Raw genomic sequence first — 11,182 nt, forward strand, 5'->3', positions numbered from 1 at the left:
TATTTCGCTTGCAGTAGAACAGAGTATGTTTGCTATAGGCGGGTGCTTGTGTTACCTAGAATTCTGAGAGAAAACAATGGGAGAAGGAACAAAGGTTTAAGAGAAGTGGTTTGAGGATACAAATCTGATCAACTTTGATTCATAAATTGCCAGAGCAAATAAAATTTGTGTAACCTTAATATTTTGTAATAGTGAGACAGCCTTTGTTCATAATAAACTAAAAATAAAATGAAAATAAACTAATAATAAAATAATTATGGTTTTAAAAGTCTTTGGAACAAAATTACTTCAGCATTTATGGCTTGATTTTATTTAAAGTGTCTTCTGTAGAATATATTTGTAATACAGAGATTCTAAGCATTTAGAATTTCCAAAACTAGAATGATATATCAAGATTTATAACTACCACCTAATGTTTTCATCCCATCTGTTTGAACCTGGACTGAATTCAATGTGTCTTTTCATATAAAACAAAATCAGATTACATGATCCCTGACCTAATTTGGCAAAAATACCATAAAAAAATTACAGCTCAAATAAAAGCAATAAGGAGCAATAAAATAATAAATATTGGTTAAGTTTGTTGAATAAATTATACCAAGACAGATTTTTCCTCAGCAAAAAATAAATAAAATCCATATTTAAGGAAAACAAACTCGTTTATAAAGTTGTCAGATTGAATAAAATAATACACTTCCTTGATTATTTAGACTGCTCAAGTAAATCACAGAAGTAGAGAGTAGTGTCTATAGTATGTACCCATTACTGAGTTACAAGGGAGCAAAATAACCTCTAGGGTGTACACATGCATCTCAGACTACAAAGATTCTAGTTAATATTGCTGAATCTTAAAACTGAGTTCTAATTATTTATGTCTGTTTCATTCATAGCTGGTTTCCAGGTGCTTCTTAACTGTTGAGGCTTCTGGGAGCCTGTCTTACTTGCTGAAATGGCCTGGTGATTCTAAGACCCCATCTGTTCCTGAATCACTCTTAATTTGTATAGCAATCATTTATGAGCATCTCATAAACCATTCTAATAATTAATATTCTTGATTGAGTTTCATAGGGTGCAAAGCATTAAATGGGTTGATTTCATTTATATGATATGGCTGGGCCCTATAATCACAGTAGCAGATGTTATATCTTAAAAAAACAGATCAATTTCTTTTCATAATTTAGAGAAGAGTTTTAGAGGACTCCAGAAACACGCTTTCCTTGCCACAATTCAATAGTAGGATGTTACACAACAATTATTTAGGGCTTTGCCTAGTCTAGTAATTGTTTTTGTCTCAGTTCTCTGCCAGTATAATGAAAGGAAATAATACAAAGAAAAAATTGTTTACCAAATCCTTAAGCTTTACCTAAAAAGAAATTTGCCTGTAGGACTAGTATGTCAGTATATGTATTCATGGTTTTGAAAATAAGAAGACATATATGGAAACAACGGGAACATGGTCTGAGATTTTTGGCTTGGTTGGAAATTTGGTTGAAAATCCATAGATTTTAGGACAGATTATCCAGAATAACTAACCTTTACCATAACTACTACTTATAGGCCAATAGCATAGTCAATTGCTGTTCAGCTCATACAAATTTTGATGCCATTTTTTAATGTACACATCTGTCCTTTTTCAGGTATCCTGGTTTTGCTACAGATTCAACTGTTGCCTTACTTATAGGAATCCTATTCTTTCTTATCCCAGCTAAGAAATTGACTAAAACTACACCTACAGGAGAAATTGGTTGAGTATTATTTATAATTCTGAATCAATTTGACAGAATTACAAAAATTCTGCAAAAATTACAAAATTCAGTTAGTTTTAGTTAGCACTTAGAACAGGAGGAATGGACATGCTCACATAGCCCCTGACTTAGGATGCCCTGTGTGCACACTACAACCCTTATTCAACTAGCACATGTCCTCCCCCTACAAGAAGGATCATCTTACTTGGCAGAAGTGAGAAGTAGATTTCATTATGCACCATGGTTAGAATTCCACTTCGAGTGACACTATGTGGTCCACAATAAGCCCACTTTCCCTGCCATAATCAGAATTAATCTTACTATTGGCAAACATAGGAATGAGAACTTGGAAGTCACACTTCATGATGAGCCCTTGGTAATAAATGCTAAGGATCTAAAAAGGTGAGGAGTTTCAAGGGAAAGAGCATTTACAGCGTCATAGTAATCCTGGAGAGAATGCAAATCAAGCCCACACTTAGCCAGAACCTAGTGTCACAAATGAGAGACAAGGTATTTCAGGGGGAGCATTCTTTGTCTTTGTAATACATGGACAAAAAATATGTTTATGTGAACATACCTTCCTTCTCCTAACACACACAAATTTTAAAACATAGGATTCATTTATATCTGTGCTTTATACTAATACAGCTTGTTTTGGGTAGTCAGATTCCTGTGCTGTTATTGTGGGACAAATAGTTTAAAATTGTTTAGAAATAGTCTAGTAGAGTTGTGGGTTTTTTTATTGTTGGGTTTTCTTTTATTTCTCTCTTTTCCTCCTTTTTTCACTTGGATGGAACTGGTATTCATGCAGTTGGGTTTCACACCTGACATCCTGAGTCCAAATTAATAAATGACTGAGTCAGATATCTAGGACATCACATATGTAAATAACATAACATTGATATAAATGCCATTTGTTCATTACTTGAAATTAGGATATCTCAAAGTATGTTATAAGGAGATATAAAAGTACAGAGAAATAATTTCTATGAGACTCTGAGGACATTGACCATTGCAGTCAAAGTCCTAAGGCCTGCCAATGGCAAGTGTTGAAGAACCAATTCTTGGCTTAAATTTCCTGGCTCCCACATCTGGATCCCCCTCTCAGAAAGAACTTTGATTTGTTGGGGAGAAAGAATTTTCTTTGCCCTTCAAGATCCTTCTTGCTGGACTAAGAATCAAGTTGACATAAGACAGATTAATGGTAGAAAGTCAAATATAGTAGTGTACATACAGGGAATCCACACAGACATGGAAATTCCAAAGACAATGAAGCAATATCACTCATATATGAGCTAAGAAGAGGGTTAAGGGTCTGAGGATACAAAGAGAAGAAAGACCATTAGTGGGAAGGCAAAAGGAGACATTTGGAAAACAAAGGGTGCCTAATTATGCAGTTAAGTTTCTTAGGTAAAGAGGAATCTTTATTAATCCCTCTCTCTTCCTGGTACAAGCAGGTAGTTGAGGGGTAGGCCCAGAGCTTTTTCTGAATCTTCTGGGTTTTGATTGCTTTTAACTCATAATAATGTTCATGCCAAAGTGGCCCATATTGGGGCAGCCTGCACTTGGACCCCATACCTCTATCCACCATTCTCTCTCTTCTCATTCTTCAACTCCTATTCTCCCTGATAAACTCATCCACACTAGGTTTAAAAATGAAAAATAAGACATTATATGTTAAATTTTACATGAGAGGTAGATTTCAGAGATGTTTGCATTTTAACAGGATGTATGCCTTAATTCAAGTAAGAAATAGCAAAATTTCCAACAATGGTGATTGTAGGTTTGGTTTAGGTTTGGGGGAAGGAAATAGAAAAAAATCTCATTAGTAACCCTAAAATCATACCATGTAGAAGGCTGCTTGTTACACACAAATGTTAAGTGGAAATAATATATTCATGGATGGCCTTTTTTCTCAATAAATCAAATGAGTCATTATGACCCAACTATCAAGAGAAATCTTTATGATAATTACTTTATAAGAATTTTAAGAGTTTTATGAATGATACTTAAATTATTTAATCTGAGCTTTGATTTTAAACTGAAATCCTGATGAATCTATTATGACCATCCTCATGATTTGGAAAAAAAGCAATATTCAAGTAAATATTAGTGAATAAAATTATAATATTATACTGATATTAGAACCAATGGCACATTACATTATGCATAGCAAAAAATAGTACAGTTCGACACACTGCATTGCCCATAGGAGGCAAAGATGTTAGTGCAATGAATGAAATGAATGAATGAGTGAATGAATGCTTGAATAAATGAATGAGTGGCATTAATAAATGACAATGTTATAATCTATCTAAATTTACTCTATTTTATGATCCAATGAATTTTTCCAAGTTATGACATTTTTAAAAACATTTTTGTAACACAGTGTTCCACCTCAGCCCGGTAGAAATTACTCAAAGTCTAAATCAAGTTCCCTATCTATAAACAATATAGGAATATTAAAAAATTCTTATGAGATGGTGATTTAGGATAATAGAGAAAAATGTCATATTGTCATATTTTAAGCAATGTATAAACTACAGGACTTGTGTTTTTGCAGTTGCTTTTGATTATTCACCACTGATTACTTGGAAAGAATTCCAGTCATTCATGCCCTGGGACATAGCCATTCTCGTTGGTGGAGGGTTTGCCTTGGCAGACGGCTGTGAGGTAATACTCTGTGCCTAAGACATTCAACAATTAACTAGACTTTTCAAAAGAACAGGAGATATTCAAGCTTTGGCATATTCAACTTTAGCCTGTCATTTTAATGATGCAGATTTCAATAGCCATGCATTAATTATACTACACAGATGAAGTGAGTTTAGTAATTTTTACAGGCTGTAGGCATAAACCATCATTTTTTTAATGCTGCCCCAATATGGCAAAAGGAATAAAGCAAAGAAGATTAGAATTCTCACACTGTTTTTTAAGAGACAGAGAGAAAGTAAGCGTGGGGTAGGCCAGGAGGAGCAGAGAGGGAGAGAGAGATTCTTAAGCAGCAATATGCTGAGTGCAGAGCCCGACCCTAAGATCATGACTGGAGCCAAAATCAAGAGTCAGACTGTTAACTGACTGAGACACCCAGATGCCCCAAAGATTAGAGCATTAGAATTCTTATTCCATAAAATAGTATTAGAAAATTAGCTAAGTAAGAAAAAAGATATAAAAATCATACGTACAATGATTCCTAGCAAAACATTTTGTTCATAACTTTATCCTTATTTCATAGTGAATTTTTTTTTAAGATTTTATTTATTCATTTGACAGGCAGAGATCACAAGTAAGCAGAGAGGCAGGTAGAGAGAGAGAGAGAGAGAGAGAGAGGTGGAAGCAGGCTCCCTGCTGAGCAGAGAGCCAGATGCAGGGCTCGATCCCAGGACCCTGGAACCATGACCTGAGCCGAAGGCAGAGGCTTTAACCTACTGAGCCACCCAGGCGCCTCTTTCATGATGAATTTGAGTAGGTCAGAGACCTACTCAATAGGTCTGCTTCAATATAGGATAGCCCTAAGGCTGTCAAAGAAAGAGAGTAAGAAAAAACAGTACTTTATTACTCACTTATTTATTACATATTAAGGGGGAGCCTGGGTGGCTCAGTCGTTAAGTGTCTGCCTTTGGCTCAGGTCATGATCCCGGGGTCCTGGGTTCAAGCTCCACATCAGGCTCCCTGCCCAGCAGGAAGCCTGCTTCTCCCTCTCCCACTCCCCATGCTTGTTCCCCCTCTTACTGTCTCTCTCTGTCAAATACCAAGGGGGGGAAAAAAAAAACCTCTGTTGCATATTAAGTACATTAAAGGTACTTTTTACATGTTTATTGAATGAAGTCCAGAGAGAATTTTACATAACTATGGCTAATATTATATTATGTCCAATTTTAGGAAGAAATAAAACCACCGTGAGGAATAAAGTTGCTATTTCTTTGGCTTATCCTCTATCCAGTTTACAAAAATGTCAAGTCTAGGGAGGCCTTTGTCACTTGAAGTCATTGTAGGACTCTTTAGAAGAAAAGTATCTTCTCAAAAAGTCCATGAAAATTTTTTACTCTTTGACTCATTAAAAACCTCTCATTTCTGTATTTCACAGCCTTCTGTGAAACACTTAAAGCTCATAGCTGTTCCATTTCCTTATTCAGTCATCAAAGTAAAAAGGATAGTGAGAGAGAGGTGTTGTGGTCCAGGCTTTTAGTTTCTGGAAAGTTAATTTTTTAGTTTTCTCAAGACAAATAACTATCCACTATCTTCGTAATAGCCTATAGGGAGACTTTTTTGCTTCTGACTTCATTGTCATTTTTTCTGTATGGTATTTGGACACTGAACTCTCAGCTATACGATTTAGTAAGGGGTGAAAATCTTTGAAATTGTCTCCATTCTGAGTGCCACTTACAATGTTGTTTTACATCAGATTCGGCTTGCCTCATAGACCACTCAAATGTAAATGATAGATATATAAGGCAAATAAACTCTTCTACTATTACAGCAAGAATGAGATCTGGTTTCTGAGAATCAATAACTTCCATTCTTTTGACTGATAATTTGAATTGTGAGGGAATAAGAATCAGCAATTTTGACATTGATATGAAATTTGTCAATCTCTGCTTCCCAGAATTTCTGTGTGAATTGGACTCCAGATACTCAAAGGGATTTTAAAAGCATTGGCCAGACCCTAGAATTGCAAAATCTAAGAAAATGAGAAGTCACAGACTTCTTCTGATACACTAGGCTCTCTCACTGGCAGAACTAGGAAAACCCTGGAGGGGAGTCTTGAAGTTCCTAATACATAGAATTGAATTTCTATGGGATATCTAGAATAACCCTACTCTTGAGTAGGTTTACTGAAGCCATGAGCTTCAAAAATGTGTTACAAAGATTTGGAGACATTAACTCTTCTAAAATTTTGTTTCAAACTGTAATTAGTTTGGCAAATGGCCATAACTAGATAACTCTTCTGTTTGGGAGAAGATAGCCGCTAGCTACTAAAGCATCAACTCTTTGTAATTCCCTGTCTCTTAAATGCCCTTTAACATAGTTTTAGCATAATCACAGTACACTAAGTGACTCAGGTATGAGTAATATTCATATACTCATAATGGCAAACTTTAAACATTGATTTAATTAAAAATGTTGATATATAAGTAAAAGAAATAAAGGGACAGGAAATATATGTATGGTAGATTGCGTAAGAAAGCTAAATCCTTATGTAACATGTTAGTCAGTAAATAATGTCTCAATTTGAAAATGAGGAAAAGGCATAATTTAAAAAGTAGCCATAAATAGCTAATAGGGGTTGAAAGTTGCCTCTGGAGAACACAACTTAGGAGATGTGAGAGGTAGACCAGAGGACTGCCATTTTCCTAAAGCCCTATAGTACCAAATGACTTGCCAAAATATCCATATATATTAATTGGATAAAACTTAATTGAAAAAATGTGGGAAGACTATTCAAATTTCCTAAAGCATATCAGTAATATTAAAATAAGAATAATTGAGAGCTCCTCCATGTCAAAGCGACCTAGATCTTCCAAACCATGAAAAAATATGGAAGATTAAACTTCAACTTTAGAAATGGAGTTCTTAGAGCAAGTGATAGAATTTATACATTTAAATTGTGTCTGCTTAAAATGAATTGCTAATGAATAATATTGCAATTTTTTTTCTTTTTTTAGGAGTCAGGACTATCTAAGTGGATAGGAAATAAATTATCTCCTCTAGGCTCCTTACCAGTATGGCTAATCATTCTAATATCTTCTTTGCTTGTCACATCTTTAACAGAGGTAGCCAGCAATCCAGCTACCATTACCCTTCTTCTCCCTATATTATCTCCATTGGTGAGTATCTCATTCATCTGCTTTTATACCCATCCAAAGAGTAGTGTTCTACTTTGCTGGTTTTCATATTGTAGTATAGAATCAATTTTTGGCATGTATGATCTTCCTATAAGTAACTTACAGAGTGATCTTTATTTGCATTAATACATTTTTAGGAGGCCTAACTCAGGAGAACTCTTTTCTTCCACATTCAAGCAGCAGGATCTTAAGAGAACCAAATACTTTCTCTCTGCCCAGATTTTTCATTCACACACAGTGGGAGGGTCTGCCTAGATCCTTTCCAACTGTAAGACTTTGGGAGTCCATGTTTCCCGGCAACTTCAGTATTTAGATCTCTAACACTGACACTTCCCCCTCCAGATTATTCCTCAATTTCGGAGAAGTGGTTCATATAAATGATTTGCAAGTGAATGAAGAGCTAGGCTTACATTTCAGGCTTTAAGCTTAAATATCTTAGATACAGTTTTCTACAGCCCAGGAAATAATTTTAAAAGATAAGTGAAAAGCAGATTTGTAAGGAGAGAGAGGAAAAGACAATCTTCCTTTTTTCTCCCCACCTAGCTAGCAATTACAAGAAATAGCTGAGGTAAAATGTGTTTCTTATTGGGACACCTGAGTGTGGTGAGAGGATAGCACTTTAAATTAAGAAGGATTGCCCTTCTGGAATTGTTCCTCTACAGCTCAAGGGGCATATGTTAGCATTCTTGAGCTGCTGCTTCATGTTAGAGAAGAAATGTAGACAGTTTATATGGGTAAAATATCTTTTACTTCTCAACATGGCACAGTTAGAAAATAATGTGATAAATTAAGAATAGTAGTAATTCTTCTTCTGTGATGATCCCTAAGCCAATTTTAAATTATATATGGCATAGAGGCAGAAAAGTTAATGGAATAATGAGAAGCTTTGGAGCCAGAGGGACCCACGACCCTTCATAAGTGTTCCTGCTTGCCAGCTTTGTGTTTGGATAAGTTACTTTAGCTTTTCTGGGCCTTAGTTTCTTCGTCTGTTATTTGGGGCTATAGTAGCCATCTTATGGGTCATTGGGAAAATTCAGTTACTTTACATAAATGCACACACACACAGAGCACCTAGCACTAGATAAATAATAAATTGTTTCTGTTTTTATTTAGTTCCTGGAATAAATGATACTTTATTTTCTAAATGATCTGTACTACTTAAATGGGCACCAATAACCGTATAAAAAAATAAGAGGAAGAGACATTTCTGAAAAATACTCTTCAAGTCATAACTGCATTTGTGTGTACAGTATTATGTTTAGATTTTAACCTGCTTCTGGGAAAGCTTATCATAATGATTTTGTTCATTTTGATACTTGGTGTCTACCTCAAAATTTTACTTAGACTCCTTTTTATCTTTTCCAACAGGCTGAAGCCATTCAAGTGAACCCTCTTTATATTTTGTTACCTTCTACTCTGTGTACTTCATTTGCATTCCTCCTTCCAGTAGCAAATCCGCCCAATGCTATTGTTTTTTCCTATGGCCATCTAAAAGTTATTGATATGGTGAGTGAGCTGAAAGATAGCAGTCAGATCCAGTAGACATTTTTATGTGTGATGTCTTGGGTTATCAATCCTTTTACACATTAATCAGCTGCCAGGAAAAGCCTGGCTTGAGTTCTGCTTCTAAAGGTGAGTACATGATTGGTCACAGAATTGTTTTTAAGAATGATAACCGAAGCAAACTTGCCATTTGAATTCACAGTCACAAATATAGAGATACTGAATGCGTCAGTAATGTCCTAAAAAAATGAAAAGAACATAGAATATGTTTAGCACAATGGCTTGAAACTTACATGTCAAGATCAGGATCCAGTTTGACATAGGCAAAAGGAAGAAATAGGATTAATGAAATTCGGCAATCATGCACTTTGGTTTTCTGTCACAAATATTTTGCAACCAATACTTGCTTCAAACAATACACCGGACTCAGTACCTGCCAATGAAAGTTCATCTTTCTTGTTTTGATTCTAATAGTGGCACCTAAATAATGGGACATTTAAGTGATAAAACATAGGCATTTTTGCCAATACAAAAGTCATGGTAGTCCAGGACTAGCTTGAGAATAGTCTAGTCTACCACCAATCTTGATTACCAACTTCCAAACCAAACAAGAATATAACGAAGTAAATTCAGTGAGCTTACATGCAAATGCAGTTCCAAGTAAGTCCCAGTTCTCTCCTTCCACACACAATGCTGTCCCTACCCCCCTGCAATGTGAAAACTCTGGAAAGGTCTCTATGCAGAAGTCACATAATATCCTTTTGAAAAAAAAGTTGTGCATAAGATAATATAACCAGTGTCCAGTGTATGTGAACTTAAAAAAGTAGAGCCAGGATTCCAGAATAAATGAGTGGCTTACGTGGATAATAAAGGGGGCCTCTGTAATAATCATTGCTAGGTATCCCCTTTTGCTTTGGGGCTCTATGTTTTAATACAGAGAATGCAGAGATAAGCAAGCTTTCTCTGGAAAGAGAAAATAAATATTTGACACTCTGGGCCATATGCTCTCTGTCACAACGACTCAGTTCTGCCATTGTATCATGAATACAGCCAACAACAATATGGAATCACCATGGGTGTGGTGGCATAAAACTTAATTTACCAAAACAGGTCATGAGCAGTAGTTTGCCGACCTCTGTTTTAATGGATAGAAAGCAAATTTGAAATTTTTAGTGGATGCCAGGGTGATGATATAAGAACCAGAAAAATGAGAACTCTAAGGAAGATGAATAGAAGTGGCATTTTTATTAAATCTCAGTAAGAGAATACTGAAGGCTAAACTAATAATAGTATTGAGTGAATATGAAGGATCCAGTTATCATATAGTGACCTGAACCTTATCCACTGAAATACAAGACCTCAAAACTCATATTCGGATTTAACATGCAATGACAAATTTTTAAAGGGATTTTTTTTTTTTTTTGTATCATAATGACTCCATTATATTCCTAAGAGGGACCTCCTAGAATCTCCAACTAAATGTCATTTAGTTGGGGACAGAGTCTCTTTTGACATGAATGGAAGAACTCATTGTTTCATGAAATGACAATTTATACTAATCATTTATGATGCATATAAATCTGACATATACTTTCTGCTATAGTATTCTGATTCTCCTATAAGTTTTCTCTTCAGAAAACTGATATTTATGCTTTTTCCTGTTCAAGGTTAAAGCTGGACTTGGTGTTAACATTGTGGGTGTTGCTGTGGTGATGCTGGGCATGTCCACCTGGATTGGGGCTATGTTTGACCTCTCTACTTACCCTTCCTGGGCTCCACCAATCAGTAATGAGACTATGCCATGACAAGCATGAATCCTATGACTGACTGTTGTACGGTGAGTTTTGAGAACCATTGAGAATTCACTGCAGACTTGGCATTGGAAAATTGATGACACATCTAAGTTAGTCGTTATGTCACTACTGTGGTTCCAGGAAACACCCAAAACCTCATAACCCAGAGTTCACAATCCCTTTGAGATGCAACCAAACAGCATCTACATGCCTTTACCAAGAAGCCCACAGCTGAGATTTTGCTCATGGACCATATGCATCCTACTTCAACATAAGAGTAATCTATTACATGACC

General features: G+C 35.6%; 1 protein-coding gene across 1 annotated transcript in view; it reads left to right on the forward strand.

Annotated features, from left to right (window-relative positions):
• Positions 1-10,899, forward strand: part of LOC111151994 (solute carrier family 13 member 1) — an 88,724-nt gene extending 77,825 nt beyond the window's left edge. The window contains exons 11-15 of the mRNA XM_022510247.1: positions 1,638-1,744; positions 4,309-4,418; positions 7,412-7,573; positions 8,960-9,097; positions 10,762-10,899. Coding sequence (XP_022365955.1) covers positions 1,638-1,744; positions 4,309-4,418; positions 7,412-7,573; positions 8,960-9,097; positions 10,762-10,899 — 655 coding nt within the window. The remainder of the gene's footprint in view (positions 1-1,637; positions 1,745-4,308; positions 4,419-7,411; positions 7,574-8,959; positions 9,098-10,761) is intronic.
• Positions 10,900-11,182: the final 283 nt, after the last annotated feature.

This window comes from Enhydra lutris, unplaced genomic scaffold (assembly GCF_002288905.1).
Source record: "Enhydra lutris kenyoni isolate GAN:26980312 unplaced genomic scaffold, ASM228890v2 scaffoldscaffold27, whole genome shotgun sequence".
Lineage (NCBI taxonomy): Eukaryota > Metazoa > Chordata > Mammalia > Carnivora > Mustelidae > Enhydra > Enhydra lutris.